The sequence below is a fragment of the Hyla sarda genome, chromosome 2, assembly GCF_029499605.1.
Source record: "Hyla sarda isolate aHylSar1 chromosome 2, aHylSar1.hap1, whole genome shotgun sequence".
Classification (NCBI taxonomy): Eukaryota; Metazoa; Chordata; class Amphibia; order Anura; family Hylidae; genus Hyla; species Hyla sarda.
This window is the reverse complement of record NC_079190.1, coordinates 255,274,626-255,292,118: the sequence shown is the minus strand read 5'-3', so window position 1 is coordinate 255,292,118 and position 17,493 is coordinate 255,274,626. Positions and strand designations below refer to the sequence as shown.

The window sequence follows — 17,493 nt, the reverse complement described above, 5'->3', positions numbered from 1 at the left end:
TTGGATGAAATAAAGAAGTTTTCTCTATTAAGGACCTGGTGAGTGCTCCATTTTTTTGCATTTCTACGTTTGGATATATATCTTACCTTTGATGTGAGCACCGGAAAAGTCTGTCAGCTGCAGGAGTTTTATGTACGGTCCCTTGTTAAAGTCACCGGGTATTCTCTGTGTTGGACTTGAATGATATTAGTAAGTTTCAGAGCTTTTCATTATTGATAAAATTGGAGGACCATACTTGTTGACCATCTAGCAAAAGGGAATGGAGCGGCTTTCTCTATTTGTTATCAATGTGACAATACTGTATCTGCTCAGTTCCGTCCTTTAATCACATCCCTGCTTCCGAACTTCACTTTCTATGAATTATTGCACACAGATGGTGCACCAATTGTTGTTTAGCAAAATATTTAAGCAATGGTTTCATTAAATGAACAACCCCTGTCTTCCCAGCTGTTTTGAACTATGTCTGACAGCAGCTCTCAAAACTCCTGGGGTGTTACATTGCAAAGAGTCACCACTTAAAGTAGCTCGCTGCAGGATATAGAATGCATTACTTTACCATATCTTGAAACAAAAAACTACATTTCACATTATATTGTTACCAATGCTGGAACCGCCAAGACAAACATCACACTCTTATTTTCTGTTGCTATAAAACACCACTTTTCTTCTCCAAAAGGATCTGCAGTGATTTTCCTTAAAACTGCATCACATAAACAGTAATGTTATCATGATTTTATGAGCCAGTTCACTTTATTCTTTTATGTTAACTGCCGGCATCATGCTGAAATATAAAACACGCTTTTAGGATTTATTTTAGTGTGCGAAACCAACCAGATTCTCACCAGTGGAATCTAATGTATTGTCAGTACCCACCAGGCGATACTCCACCTTATCAGTTCCTTTCCTGTTGATAGGATCTATGATAAATCCATTTGTATCTGCTTTATAACCAGATCCTGATGGATTTCACTTCTAATGGCTATACTATTTTGCCCTCCAGTGCCATTGAAAACTGGAGAAGTCCACTACCCAAAGTCCATTCCTTTTTGACTTTCATGAAGACAGGTGGTTTAGAATGTATGAGCCCAAAAAATTTAACTAAAGCTCTGTTCATACTTCAATCATGGCTCCTGTTCAATTATGATGGACTTGGTTTCAAGCAGTTTTTCATCTGGGTTTTAGTGTTTCTTTCACATGTCAAGCAATGCACATTCTTTACTGTATTCTTGCCTTTAACACTAGAACCCCAGAAGATAGTTTAACCATTCACATACCGCAGTAAAATCATGGCCACAGCATGTGAGGATCACCTGCTCCTTTGATCCTCTACCCCGGTTTCTCTAGCCTAGTCTTGTGAAGGCCATCAGGCTTGCCCTGGCTGTCTGTGTACCCATCCGAGCTGTGCAGCATTGCCGGGTAAATTGGCTGTCAGCATTATGCTCTCAGACTGGATACACTTCACTAGTATACTGTGGAAAATCTAGCCAGAGATTTTGAGTGCAGCCAGGACCATACATACATTGTTTCGGTGAAAGAGCAAGAAATTTCGTAATGTGCACTGTGTAGCTGAATACCATTGCCGGCATTGAGATTATGCTACACTGGAATTTCTGAGTGTAATATTTAAGCAGAATTACTCTCGGAAATTCTGTATAGTGAACCTAGCCTAAAAGTCACAGAGAATGCCCAGAAGCCTTTCCCAGCATACAAAATTCATGATATACCATTTGTTTATGTGATGGTACTGTTTGCTGTTATATATATTCACAATGTTTTATTTGATCAGCTTTAAAACAGCAAGCACTGATGGCAAATTAAAGGAAATATAACAAAGGAAGATAACATATGGTCAACACAAATGTAACCTTTTACTGTTAGCTCTTAGATTTATTCTGTATATTATTTCACTTCCATCAGAAGACCTCTATAAAGCTAGCCAAACATATTAAAGCCAACTTAATAAATGTATATGGCACATTAATAGGTGCAGAAAAGATTGAAATTATCCAGGTTGATCAGGTACAGCACAGAAAGACTTTCTTCAAGCTAAAGTAAAATCAGCGCTTTAGTGCATTTAGAACAAATAAAACAGTACCTGAAGCTCTGAGGAAGAGAATAAACCTTGACATTTTGACAAGCTCGTAAGAGCAGTAGCAGAGTACAGATCCATTTCTACAGTATTTTTCATCTTCTGTTAACCACTTAAGGACCAAGGGTGTACCTGTACACCCTGAGTCCGCTCCCTTTCTATAACCCATGTCGGGCCGAGCCTTTAACAACGTCGTGACCCGTGGCTAATAGCGCGCGGCACTGATCGCGCACTATTAACCCTTTAGATGCGGCATTTAAAGTTGATCGCCACTTCTAAAGTGAAAGTAAACTCCCCCTGGCAAGCTCAGTGGGCTGTTCGGGACCGCCGTGGCAAAATCAGCAAAATCAGCAAAATCGGTGTCCCGAACAGCTGCAGGACAAAAGGAGGCTCCCTACCTTCCTCCTGTGTGTCCGATCGCTGAATCACTGTTCCGTGCCTGAGATCCAGGCATGAGTAGTCAAGCAGCAAAATCATTGATCAATGTTATCCTATGGGATAACAATGATCAATGTAAAAGATCAGTGTGTGCAGTGTTATAGCCCCCTGGGGGCTATAACATTGCAAATAAAAGTGAAAAAAAGTTAATAAAGATCAATTAACCCCTACGCTAATAAAAGTTTGAATCACCCCCTTTTCCCATTTAAAAAAAACTGTTTAAGTAAAAATAAAAATAAACATATGTGGTATCACCGCATGCGGAAATGTCAGAATTATAAAAATATATTGTTAATTAAACCACACGGTTAATGGTGTACACGCAAATTCCAAATTCACTTTTTATATCATGAAAGAATGAATAAAAAACTATCAAAAAGTCCAATCAATACAAAAAAAGTACCGCTAAAACTTCAGATCATGGCATAAAAAATGAGCCCCATACCGCCCCATACGCTGAAAAATAATAAAGTTATAGGGGTCAGAAGATGACAATTTTTAACATATAAATTTTCCTGCATTTAGTTATGATTTTTTCCAGAAGTACGACAAAATCAAAGCTACAAAGTAGAGTATTAATTTAATCGCATGGACCCACAGAATAAAGAGAGGGTGCCATTTTTACCCAAAAAAGTACTGCGTAGAAACTGAAGCTCCCTAAATTTACAACATGGTGTTTTTTCTTCATTTTTGTCGCACAATGATTTTTTTTCTGTTTTGGGAAAATGATTGATGTTTTTATAAAGTAGAATTGGCTGTGCAAAAAATTAGCCATCATATGGATTTTTAGGTGCAAAATTGAAAGAGTTATGATTTTTTAAAGGTAAGGAGGAAAAAATTTAAGTGCAAAAACGGAAAAACCCCGGGTCCTCAAGAGGTTAAGAATCTCTAATCGGTGGGTGTGCATTTTATTAAGGACAATGTCTCACCACATGGGTTCAATATCTTCAGAAAAGTTGACTATACTCATGGATCTGGATTCCCACTAATTAATAGAATAGGATTTCCTCTTCTGTAGCGAGTCGTTTAATGAAGATCCATTTAGCAGGAATTGATAGAAACCTAATCTCATTCTCCTCCAGTACCATTCGCTTCTTTACAAAGGTTTAGCTCAGTTTTCCCTGTTGGGACTTTTTTTCTAAATACCTATTTGCAAAAGTTAAAAGCATGATGCAAATTCAATAGTAATTGGCCCCTGCACCTACAGCAAAGTAGCTTCTGTGTGCCTTTTCCAGAGGTCATACAGTGTATCTAGACACCAATCAAAAATCATAAAAAAGTTTGTCCCACTTGTAGAGAAGTATGGCAACAAAACCAATGCCACTGGATACAAAACTGACCCCGACAGGAATGAATCTCATCATCGATTTTTCACCTGTGTTTCTGTACTACAAAATGTTATCCTTACAGGCTCTCTAAATAATGGATTTGCTGTAAGGTGGCAGTGTTTGTGGGGCTGTTTCAGGTCATATTTTTCTAGGGAAGCAAACTGTTGAAAAATACTATAAAAATAGTATGTTAAAATGTTCCTGTGGTTAGTAAAAACTTTTAATATAATGTAGATAATATTAAAGTATATTTGTAATGTACTGTACATTGGTTAAAAAAAAGTGTACATTTTTGGGTGAAAAAATGCTGTCCCTGCACCTATTGCCTGTGTGTCTCTGTGAGGAGTCCAAATACAGGAAGTGAGGGCAGGACAAGCAGAGCTCTGTGCAGTACACAGAGCCCTGCTTGTCCTCAGTGCACAAAGCCCTGCTTGTTCTCAGTACACAGAGCCCTGCTTGTCTTCACTGTACAGAGCCATGCTTGTCCTTACTGCACAGAGCCCTACTGGCCTCAGTGTACAGAGCCCTGCTTGTCCTCAGTGCACAGAGCCCTGCTTGTCCTCAGTGTACAGAGTCCTGCTTGTCCTCAGTGTTCAGGGTCCTGCTTGCCCTCACTGCACAGAGCCCTGCTTTTCTTCATGGCACAGAGCCCTGCTTGTCCTCAGTACACAGAGCCCTGCTTATCTTTAGTGCACAGAGCCCTGCTTGCCCTCAGTGCACAGAGACCTGCTTGTCCTCAGTGCAGAGAGCCCTGCTTGTCTTCAGTGTACAGAGCCCTGCTTGTTCTCAGTGTACAGAGCCCTGCTTGTCCTCAGTGCACAGAGCCCTGCTTGCCCTCAGTGCACAGATACCTGCTTGTCATCAGTGCACAGAGCCCTGCTTGTTCTCAATGTACAGAGCCCTGCTTGTTCTCAGTGTACAGAGCCCTTCTTGTCCTCAGTGTACAGAGCCCTGCTTGTTCTCAGTGTACAGAGCCCTGCTTGTCCTCAGTGCACAGAGCCCTGCTTGTCCTCAGTGCACAGAGCCCTGCTTGTCCTCAGTGTACAGAGCCCTGCTTGTCCTCAGTGCACAGAGCCCTGCTTGTCCTTAGTGTACAGACTCCTGCTTGTCCTCAGTGCACAGAGCCCTGCTTGTCCTCAGTGTACAGAGCCCTGCTTGTCCTCAGTGCACAGAGCCATGCTTGTTCTCAGTGTACAGAGCCCTGCTTGTCCTCAGTGCACAGAGCCATGCTTGTGCTCACTGTACAGAGCCCTGCTTGTCCTCAGTGTACAGAGCCCTGCTTGTCCTCAATGCACAGAGCCCTGCTTGTCCTCAGTGCTTAGAGCCCTGCTTGTCCTCAGTGCTTAGAGCCCTGTTTGTCCTCAGTGTACAGAGCCCTGCATGTCCTCATTGTACAGAGATCTGCTTGTCCTCAGTGTACAGAGCCCTGCTTGTCCTCAGTGCACAGAGCCATGCTTTTCCTCAGTGCACAGAGCCATGCTTGTCCTCGGTGTGCAGAGCCCTGCTTGTCCACAGTGTACAGTGCCCTGCTTGTCCTTAGTGCACAGAGCCCTGCTTGTCCTCAGTGCACAGAGCCCTGTTTGTCCTTAGTGCACAGAGCCCTGCCAGTCCTTAGTGCACAGAGCCCTGCTGGTCCTTAGTGCACAGAGCCCTGCTTGTCCTCAGTGTACAGAGCCCAGCTTGTCCTCAGTGCACAGATCCCTGCTGGTCCTTAGTGCACAGAGCTCTGCTGGTCCTTAGTGCACAAAGCCCTGCTGATCCTTAGTTCACAGAGCCCTGCTTGTCCTTAGTTCACAGAGCCCTGCTTGTCCTTAGTGCACTGAGCCCTGCACAGAGCACCTCCTATATTTAGACTCCTCACAGAGACACACAGACAATAGCTGCAGGGACAAATATATACACATTTTTTTATCCAATGAATGTTACAAATATACATAATGTTGTTTTCTACATTACATAAAACGTTTTTGCTAATGACAGGTATACTTGATGTATGATACAGTATGTACTTGCTATGATTACTTTCTTAGTTTTCTCTGGTACATAAAATGTTATTCCCTGTTCACAGGATGATAGTTTTGATAAGTGTCTGATCGCGGGTTACCCATAGTCTGGATGGGCTTACTAAGTTTAATACACTAGTTTAAGTCTACTAGTGTCAACCTTTGTGTCTGTTACGCCTAGCGCTCCGGGTCCCCGCTCCTCCCCGGAGCGCGTACGGCGTCTCTCTCTCCGCAGCGCCCCGGTCGGTCCCGCTGACCGGGAGCGCTGCACTGTCATGGCCGTCGGGGATGCGATTCGCACAGCGGGACGCGCCCGCTCGCGAATCGCATCCCAGGTCACTTACCCGTTCCCGTCCCCTGCTGTCATGTGCTGGCGCGCGCGGCTCCGCTCTCTAGGGTGCGCGCGCGCCAGCTCCCTGAGACTTAAAGGGCCAGTGCACCAATGATTGGTGCCTGGCCCAATTAGCTTAATTGGCTTCCACCTGCTCCCAGACTATATCTGATCTCTGCCCCTGCACTCCCCTGCCGGATCTTGTTGCCTTAGAGCCTAGTGAAAGCGTTACTGTGTTTGTCCTTACTGTGTACTTGACCTCCTGCTATTACCTTATTGACTACGATCCTTGCTGCCTGCCCCGACCTTCTGCTACGTCCGACCTTGCTTCTGTCTACTCCCTTGTACCGCGCCTATCTTCAGCAGTCAGAGAGGTTGAGCCGTTGCTGGTGGATACGACCTGGTCACTACCGCCGCAGCAAGACCATCCCGCTTTGCGGCGGGCTCTGGTGAAAACCAGTAGTGACTTAGAACCGGTCCACTAGCACGGTCCACGCCAATCCCTCTCTGGCACAGAGGATCCACCTCCTGCCAGCCGGCATCGTGACAGTAGATCCGGCCATGGATCCCGCTGAGGTTCCCCTGCCTTATATCTCTGATCTCACCACGGTGGTCGCCCAGCAATCCCGACAGATCGCCCATCTAACCCACTAGCTGTCGGAAGTGTCCACCATTGTGCAGCAACTTCAGTCGCAACTTCAGCAGCAACCATCTCCTCCGCCAGCTCCTGCACCCCTTCCGCAGCGAGTGGCCACTCCTAGCCTCCGCTTGTCCTTGCCGGACAAATTTAATGGGGACTCTAAGTTTTGCCGTGGCTTTCTTTCGCAATGTTCCCTGCACTTGGAGATGATGTCGGACCAGTTTCCTACTGAAAGGTCTAAGGTGGCTTTCGTAGTCAGCCTTCTGTCTGGAAAAGCCCTGTCATGGGCCACACCGCTCTGGGACCGCAATGACCCCGTCACTGCCTCTGTACACTCCTTCTTCTCGGAAATTCGAAGTGTCTTTGAGGAACCTGCCCGAGCCTCTTCTGCTGAGACTGCCCTGCTGAACCTGATCCAGGGTAATTCTTTCGTTGGCGAGTACGCCATACAATTCCGTACTCTTGCTTCTGAACTTTCCTGGAATAATGAGGCCCTCTGCGCGACCTTTAAAAAAGGCCTATCCAGCAACATTAAAGATGTTCTGGCCGCACGAGAAACTCCTGCTAACCTGCATGAACTCATTCATCTAGCCACTCGCATTGACATGCGTTTTTCTGAGAGGCATCAAGAGCTCCGCCAGGAAAAAAACTTAGATCTCTGGACACCTCTCCCACAGTCTCCATTGCAATCTGCGCCTAGGCCCCCCGCCGAGGAGGCCATGCAAGTGGATCGGTCTCGCCTGACCCTGGAAGAGAGGAATCGCCGTAGGGAAGAGAATCTTTGTCTGTACTGTGCCAGTACCGAACATTTTTTGGTGGATTGCCCTATCCGTCCTCCACGTCTGGGTAACGCACGCTCGCACCCAGCTCTCGTGGGTGTGGCATCTCTTGATGCTAAGTCGGCTTCTCCACGTCTCACGGTGCCTGTACGGATTTCTCCTTCAGCCAACTCTTCCCTCTCAGCCGTGGCCTGCCTGGACTCTGGTGCTTCTGGGAATTTTATTCGGGAGTCCTTGGTGAATAAATTCCGCATCCCGGTGACCCGTCTCGTCAAGCCACTCCGCATTTCCGTGGTCAACGGAGTCAGGTTGGATTGCACCGTGCGTTACCGCACGGAGCCCCTCCTAATGTGCATCGGACCTCATCACGAAAAAATTGAGTTTTTGGTCCTCTCCAATTGCACTTCCGAAATTCTCCTTGGACTACCCTGGCTTCAACACCATTCCCCAACCCTGGATTGGTCCACAGGGGAGATCAAGAGCTGGGGTACCTCTTGCTTCAAGGACTGCCTTAAACCGGTTCCCAGTACTCCCTGCCGTGACCCTGTGGTTCCCCCTGTATCCGGTCTCCCTAAGGTCTTTATGGACTCTGCCTGCCATAAGAAGTGCCTCTCCCCCCCTCCCAGTCCAGTCAGGCAAGCCTCGGTGCCTCCTCATGGCCCTCGTCCTGGTGTCACACTGCTCCGTGCCAGGCCTCGCCCTCTGCCCTCCCTCCCCATTACCACTCCTGCTGTACTGCCTGCCGTTGAGGAATCCCTCCATTCTTTCCCGGTGTCCTCATCCCAGGGGAGGCAGTTACCGGACAAAGAGAAGGGGAGACCTAAGGGGGGGGGGTACTGTTACGCCTAGCGCTCCGGGTCCCCGCTCCTCCCTGGAGCGCGTACGGCGTCTCTCTCTCCGCAGCGCGCCGGTCGGTCCACCGGTCGGGAGCGCTGCACTGTCATGGCCGTCGGGGATGCGATTCGTACAGCGGGACGCGCCCGCTCGCGAATCGCATCCCAGGTCACTTACCCGTTCCCGTCCCCTGCTGTCATGTGCTGGCGCGCGCGGCTCCGCTCTCTAGGGCGCGCGCGCGCCAGCTCCCTGAGACTTAAAGGGCCAGTGCACCAATGATTGGTGCCTGGCCCAATTAGCTTAATTGGCTTCCACCTGCTCCCAGACTATATCTGATCTCTGCCCCTGCACTCCCCTGCCGGATCTTGTTGCCTTAGAGCCTAGTGAAAGCGTTACTGTGTTTGTCCTTACTGTGTACTTGACCTCCTGCTATTACCTTATTGACTACGATCCTTGCTGCCTGCCCCGACCTTCTGCTACGTCCGACCTTGCTTCTGTCTACTCCCTTGTACCGCGCCTATCTTCAGCAGTCAGAGAGGTTGAGCCGTTGCTGGTGGATACGACCTGGTCACTACCGCCGCAGCAAGACCATCCCTCTTTGCGGCGGGCTCTGGTGAAAACCAGTAGTGACTTAGAACCGGTCCACTAGCACGGTCCACGCCAATCCCTCTCTGGCACAGAGGATCCACCTCCTGCCAGCCGGCATCGTGACAGTGTCCCACAGATATAAACAGTATACATTCAGGAAATGGACCATACATAATCACTTATACATCTGTCAGCAGGAAAGCAGGGGTAGAAATAAACCCACGGCTAGATAGTACTTCTTATTAGATTTTCAGGTATACTTTTCTTTATCTTCATAGTCCAGCACCGGGCTATAAGACTTTTTTTTATTATGATTAACAGGCCCAAAAGCCCAGGGAGGGTGATTCCTAGTACGGAAACAGCTTAGGTAAGTCCAGCCCATAGCCTTTGCATTTAGTACATCATTTTAATGTAGACATGTGCAAGTGGGCCAGTGTGTAATAAAGAGGACATGGACACTGAGATCTTACCTTGCTGGGGAATGCCCCCTGGGTTCTTGAGCCTCATTCAAATAAGAACATGAACATTCATAGCTCAGCACTGGAAAAGAAGGAAAAAAAAGGTATGCCCTTAACCGTAATGCGGAAGAGGAGCCCTATCTAGATAAATTCTTGGTTTATTTAGCTTCTATGCAGTTACGTTGACTACATACCACAGCAATAAAGAATTACATATTTACACAGCACGACATATGAACAGCACAACATATGAAGATTTCTGACATTTTCTGTAAATAAAAGCACAAATAGGTAAGATAAACATATAAATTTTTAGTATTGCCCCAAACTAAGCTGTCTACAAGGATGGCACGTGTCATACTTATCAGCACAGTTCCTTGAAACCCTATTTCCCCTTTTTACAAATGTCATATTTCCATTACAAAACTCTCTGTTTTATGATAGAAGTTCTTAATGTACTTATTCTATGTAGATGCCAGGTGTAGTCTCTGATGAAATCTTCAGTACACATAGGCTTTTGTCATCCACCAGCTATTATTGTTGCTTTTCAATGAAAAAAGCAGTCCAGGTGGGTGTGTAAGAGTCATGTATAGAAATTATTTTCAGTAGATATAGAAGAACATGCCACTTTAGCGGTTTTCACCTGAAGAGAGCCATTCATCCACCATAATTGTAAATTGGCAGCTTGGCTATACTTCTCTGTTATTTACTGAGTAATTCTATGACTGGTACACACTTCAGAAGTAATTCCCTTTAAGTCACTTTACAACGCAGGAGGTCTTTTGCTTTTTGGAAAAAAAATTAAGAACATTTTCTTTTTTATTTATTTTTATTGTTGTATTGTGCAGTGCAAATACATTGTGTACATGTGCATGCTGTATATGTCTTTTGTAAGTGATTCATTCTATGAGTGTATTAAACTGTTTACCCTGCCAGCCTTCTGCACGCAATAGGACCTTACCCTTATATTATCAGCATAGATTCAGACGTGTAAGCACCAAGAGCAGGATTAAGCTTTTCTGAGCACAAAGTGGCATTTTAATGAAATTATCTTTTTTCTTCAGAGTATTGTTTAAACTCTATGGCTGGGATAATATGGATGAACACAAGCACAATAGTCGGTGAATTCTATGTTGCTATCTAATAAGAAACAGTCTGCCTTTTAAGTGGCCCCACTTCTTAATAAGTGAACCTGTCCTCAATGAGCTCACTGAAGGACTACTACACTACAACAACCCTACAAGCATTTGTTCTCAAGTTGTGCCAAACACTCATGGAAAACAGGAACTACTTTATCGTTGGTTATGGTGCTCACTTCAGCTACAGTAATAGTCTTTTTAGTAGCACAGTGAAGTCTAGAACCTTCTACAATATGTTGTGATTTCTCTTTAAATTGGTCTTTGATGTTAAATGGAAACTGACAGACTGTTTACCTGCTCAGAATCCCATACACTGGGTAATAGTGCAGATGTGCAGCATTAAAAGAGGGGTTTCTTACATTAATTGCTGTACTTGTTGCAGAGTTGTGTCCCTTTATTCTTATTTTCCTATTGCACTGTTGTGTGCAATGGAGATGTTGAGCTGACTCGCCCAGCTCCCCTGCCTCCTTAATATTCACCATCTGAGATAAATATGCATAGAGTGAGCAGAGCACAAGTACCACTGACTTGTGGATGTAGAGAGGCAGCGGCCCCAGCACTCAACTCGAACTAGTGGTCGTAAGAGGGAATGCACTAGCATATTCATCAAGAGGGTAGACCGAGCAGTTAATATTAAGGAGGCAGGGGAGCTGGGCGAGCTGGCTCGCCACTTCCATTGTGCACAGCAGCACTAAAGGGATAGAGGAATAAAGGGACATAAGTCTGCAAATATTACTAGGATTAATGTAAATAACTCCTCTTTTTAAAGTTGTTTACCCACACTATAACTCAATATATTGGTTTAAGTGATGGTAAACAGGTTGTCAGTTTCTGTTTAAAGGGTGAACTACAGGCAGCATGAAATTCCAATAGGCTGTATTGTGTGTCAAGGAGGATGTGCTGAGCCATAGGATGCATATATCCTCCCTCCTGCACCCTTCCCACCCTGCCTTAGTGATGTACAGAGCTCATCTTCCAGCAATGAGCTGTACACGTCAATCAGTCAAGGCAGGGAAAGGTGGGGGAGAGAAAAGGCTCAGCACAGCATCAAAGACACTTGAGCTCTAAATATGAACTGCAGCTGACAGATTGACTTTAAAGACTACTCTCTTAAAGAAATACCATAAAAAGGTTAGCAAAATCCATTGTCATTTATTGTATAAGGGAATTCTGAAATAAAAGTGTCACAAGGACCACACATCCCAATAATAAAAAATATGGGAAATCTGTTTCTCCATAGTTTTTATTCAGTTTTCAAGAAAAACAACAGAGCATCACAAGTGCATCCACGTAAATATAATACACAGCATAGTGCGAAATATCATAAAAATAGGTCTATAGTGTAAAAATGCATCACAAGTGCATCCACGTTTATATAATAACACACAAATGGTATTAAAGATCTATGTGTGGGGGACAAAACCCCACATGTATTGCCACCACCAATATCGGTCCTTCATCCAAAGCCCTTTTAGCTAGCCATGTATGTAATGTAGCTTTCAATGTTTATGGGTCAGTGTTGAGATACTTGTATAATAATCAAATAATTGATGGCTTGGAATCAGGATGGAAACAGATTTATGTCTTGGATATGTTCTATAAAAGTCTTATAAATCCAGTTTGCCATACATATAGTTGAGCAATAATAATCTAATACCCTGACCTATGGATTTTCATCACAATGTTTATGTGACATTATATTCATACCCATATACTTTAAGAAACAGCACTTTATTAGCAAAAGTTATCTTACCTTTCTTCTGCAGAAAAGTTATGCATGTATGTTCAGCTTTAGCTATTTCCAGCACCATGTACCACAGTATACCTAACAGCAAACACAGACGATACAACTGGACTGAAAAATAATATGCTGATTTAAATGTTATGAACCTAATTAAAAAAAAAAAAAATATATATATATATATATATATATATATATATATATATATATATATATATATAGCAAAGCAAAACAGCAGCACTCCGGATTAGATGAAAGCATGTCAGGCTTTATTCATCAGATGCCACGACGTTTCAACCGTCTCTCACGGTCTTTGTCCTTGGGAGTGCAGTCCTTTTTGTTGAATTATTTTATTATATATATATATATATATATATATATATATATATATATATTGGTTTGTTATGGATACCTGGGTACATCGTGTTTGTTTTACCTATATAATGCTATATAATGTAATGAATGTAGCCTCCATCCCTTAAAATGCATGTTTCTCTTTCAGGTTTACAGGATACAGTTTACCACCCCCAGTCATCAGCAGCAAGAACTGGCTACGAATTCACTTTACATCAGATGGTAATCATAGACAGAAGGGTTTCAGTGCGCAATACCAAGGTGAGTGTAAACAGGAGAAGATTTTATACATACAAGTGCAGAGAAAAAATCCAGGAAGTGATGGTTGGACTAACACTCCTCTGTGCCCACTTCTGCCCTGTCTGAAAACAGACGAGGAGGGTGTAACAGGACAGGCTACAGTGATTGGATAAACTGACTCAACACAGCAGACATAGGGAGAAAGTAAATGCATAGTCAGTGAGGGTGGGCTTAGAGCTTGCCTTGGACATGTCCCGTCAGCAGGAGTGAACAGTAGAACGGGGGTATTTGTGAGCCAAATACAGAAGCTAGACACATACAAACACATGTAAAGCATCTGCATAATCTAGTGAGTAACACATATAAGCATTATTTGTTCTGATGTGCTTTAAATTATACATTATGTGTTTACATAGATAAAGCTCTTCAGCATTTCTACAGATATAAATAATAGAGGCAGGTGGTCTGTTTGGGGCCCCCTATATGAGCTAGAGCAGATGCAAAAAGTAATTCCCACTCTGGTAGACCCAATGCAACCATGAATTACGTGTTCAGCTATTACAGTGACTGCCAGTTCTTTCAGCAGTAAAATCTGATGTTGGATATTTGGAGATAGCAGAACCACAGTGATCTAAGTGGGTTTATCATAACAAGAGGTCCAGGTGGAACAACCCCTTTATTGTATTTTTGTACAATGAGAACCCTGAGTACTTCCTGGACCCCAGTGACTATAACATGAGGAAGAATGGGATATTGTAGTGTAAGGTATGTTCACATATCTTCCTTGTATTACGTTTGCTGTATACATTGGCATCTTGAAAGAACAGTGTGACAACATATACCGCATTACTTTTCAACATTTTATTTTAATAGACCAAACATGCGCTCCTTACTATGTTCAGTCCATTTTCAAGTGTATACTGTTAATTTAGAGGACTTCAAGTGCTTTTGTCTACCGCAAACTACTTGTATTCTTTGTAAAATGGATGAATGTCATAACTAGCAGACTATGTTAAAGCCACAGAAATAGATGTGCTCAAGTACATGGTGGTATCCATCAGCACACAGTTCTGCCAACAAACATAGGGGACTTTGTAATGTAAACTCCAAATTTGAGATTTATTCTTAGCTTTTGTGTGGTGTTTGTGGAAAAGATGCAAGAAAATGGTGCAGCTCTGCAAACAGTCACCGTTTGCTGTTCTTTAGCTAATATGACATAATCCAGTCTTGTTTATGTACAGTAAACCTACTCTTGCAATATAAATGATTCATGAGGAGATGTATCTGTTTCTTCAGTCTATCAAACTCTGCAGATGTATTCACAGAACCACAGACATCCCAAAAGGCAGAACTGACATGCTGTGCGTTTTGTCATTTGAGAGTTTTTTATTACTATTTCACAATACTTATGTTACGATGTATAGAGGTTTTATAACCAACAAAGCCCCAGGGATCTAGTCATAAGGCACAAGGAAAGATGATGAACTGAGCATTCCATGTGGTAAGAATATGGATTTCCCCAAGACTAGTAAGCATTGGTTTTTCTTTACTTGGTGTGCGTTGGGCAGTAGCCTAGTTTGTATGCTTTTAATGACTCAGACCAGCAATAGTTATACCTTCAGAGGGAATGTGCCTTCTATTTTTTTACTGATCAGAGCCAGATACTGAAGCATGTTTTTCTCCTTCAAACTGACTTTTAAATTCAATTCTGTTTGTACATTTTTTTTAAACAATATTTTGGGGGTCACTTTCTCATCCAAACTATTTTTAACAGCATTTAGAGATACTGTATATACTCGAGTATAAGCTCACCCGAATATAAGCCGAGGCCCCTAATTTTACCCCAAAAACCCAGGAAAAGTTATTGACTCGACTATAAGCCTAGGGTGGGAAATACATCATCCCCCCCATGTCATCACCCCCCCCTGTCATTAACACCCTCTCATCATCACCCTCTCATCATCCCCCCTGTCATTTACAGCCTGTCATCATCAGCCTGTCATCATCACCCTGTCATCATCACCCTGTCATCATCACCCTGTCATTTTCACTCCCATCATCATCACCCTGTCATTATTACCCCCGTCATCATCACCCTGTCATTTTGACCCCCGTCATCATCACCCCGTAGTGACGTTGCCTTGACGATGATGCACAGGGACTCTCATGCGCAGGTACGTCTGCTGCGCACGGACGTCCCTGTGCGTCATCGTCAAGGCAACGTCACTAGTCCAGGGCCGGGCCCAGAGCGCAGAAGAGGTCCTCCCGGTGAAAATGGACAGCCCGGAAAGACTAACCTTCCCCAACCAACGGTCCCTGCAGCATAGATGGCCCAGACCAGCTCACCCTTCCTTCCCACCGAGGGGAGGATGATGACGAAGGCCACAGTGGTCTTCAACCTGCGGACCTCCAGATGTTTCAAAATTGCAACTCCCAGCATGCCCGGACAGCCGATGGCTGTCCGGACATGCTGGGAGTTGTAGTTTTGCAACATCTGGAGGTCCGCAGGTTGAAGACCACTGGCAAGGGATTGACAGGCAGAGAGTTCACTCGAGTATAAGCCGAGGGGGGCGTTTTCAGCATGAAAAATCATGCTGAAAAACTCGGCTTATACTCAAGTATATACGGTATACTTCATTGGGCAACAATTGAAAGGAGATAACTCAGTGACATGAATAGGAAAAGGTTTATGGGCATGTTTTGTGACCTTTGAAGAGGTCATTCCACAGGTAGGGGAGGTTGAGCTGTGAGTTTCATTACTTTCTTTTCTATCTACTGGTGCCACCTTTCACTGTAATGCTGTACAGAAAGTGGTCCAGCAGCCTCTTCTTTACCATCACATACATGATTCCAGTATTTGTTTATAATATAGATTGCTATATGGAAAATTCTATAAACTAATGAATAAATAAATAAAAATAAATACATAAAAATAACATAAAAGCTTGATTTGAAAAAATAGTTTACTTTATGATAGAACATTCCCTTTTCTGATAGCACACCCCAGATCCTACCTTCCCCTGCAAAAACGTATGTAGCAAAAAAGTTGAATTTGATTGACAGCCAGGGAATGAGCCTTGAGCTGCTGTGAACATCCCCAGCTTATAATAACTGATTGCTGTTGGTCACAGAAGTGTCATCAAAACTTTAAAAATGTCTGGGTAACATGTCAAATTTTCTTTTTTTTATGACAGTAACAATTTAAGGTGAAATACACCCAGGTCTGTGGTTCACACTTAAGCTATGTTCACATGGCAGAATATTTGCAAACATGGGCAGACATTCCACAAATGGCAGGACACAAATAGGACTCCTTGGAAAAGAGCCATCTCAATAATACAAAACAGTTCGAGCATATCAATTCTTTCCGCGAGGCCTGAATCTCGTTTTCCATGACAGATGTTACTACAATGGGACTCTGCTGCAATGGAATTTCCAAAGCAAATATTTCTGCCGGATTCCACTTAGAAATTCTGTTGTGTGAACATGGTCTAAGTATATTAGCCAGTAAAATTTCTTGACAATATAAGCCGACCTACCAACAGAATGTATAAGCCAAATGTAGGGTTAACATCATATTATCTATACAGCTATGCAAGGCTCGCTGTTCAGCTGTTTCTCATGCTCCATGATATAGATCTATATCCTCTTAATACATCACAGCAGTATGTTATGCAGATTCCACAGTTTAATATTCCACCAGTCCAATGCAAATAATCCTATATTTATTACAATTGAACCACCGGAAATGTTAAAATGATATGTAGAAGAGAAGTCACTGTAGTTAGCCCTTACATCTGATAGGTAGTCACATATACTGAAGGCATAGCCCGATAAGACGTAAAGATAAGTGATATAAAAAAATCATGCAGTCTTTATAGGACATCAGCCTTGTGTATGATACTAATCACATAGGGTAGAGAATATTCCCAGCTACTCGCCTTCACAATTCTCATTCCCAGGCCTAGGCTGGGGGATGAACATAATGCAAAATCACTTATTTGTTTTGGTCTTATATTTTGTTTAATGAGATAAAATTTTTGTCACATAAATTATAAATGAAAGATTTCATTTGTGAGAATTAGTAGGGTCCTTTAGCTACATTATTCCTTTTTTCCTTATTGCCGCTGGTAGAACAATCTGCACAGGAACGTTTCTAATGTCCCCCGTGTGTCCTTTACTTCAGTAATGATTCAGATTTTAATATATTTTTCAGCCCTTGTTATGCTTTCAAGGTATTAAATCCTGCTGCAGGGAGTCTCCCGGCACTGAACGTTTGTGCAGCCCGCAGCAGTCTCATTACAAAATCTTATTGGCTGATCAACAGGGTGGATTCTTTATAGGCTCGTGTGTTCCACAAGGCCACTGTTAGGAAACGAACCGGTCGGCTGGATGTAGGAAGGAAGCACAATAAGCTTCCTCATTGGGTCCGCCGGTGTTTAGAAGACCAGCAGAGAGACAAAGCACTACAAAGGATACAATTGTAACCACTTTACCACTTCACAGCCTTGTTAAAGCGTAATAGCAATAA

At 43.5% G+C, this 17,493-nt stretch overlaps 1 protein-coding gene across 2 annotated transcripts in view; it reads left to right on the top strand.

The window, feature by feature from the left end:
- Positions 1 to 17,493, top strand: part of CSMD2 (CUB and Sushi multiple domains 2) — a 1,018,208-nt gene that overhangs the window by 663,304 nt on the left and 337,411 nt on the right. For both annotated transcript variants that reach the window (XM_056557006.1, XM_056557007.1), the window contains exon 6: positions 12,871 to 12,983. In XM_056557006.1, the coding sequence (XP_056412981.1) occupies positions 12,871 to 12,983 (113 nt within the window). The remainder of the gene's footprint in view (positions 1 to 12,870; positions 12,984 to 17,493) is intronic.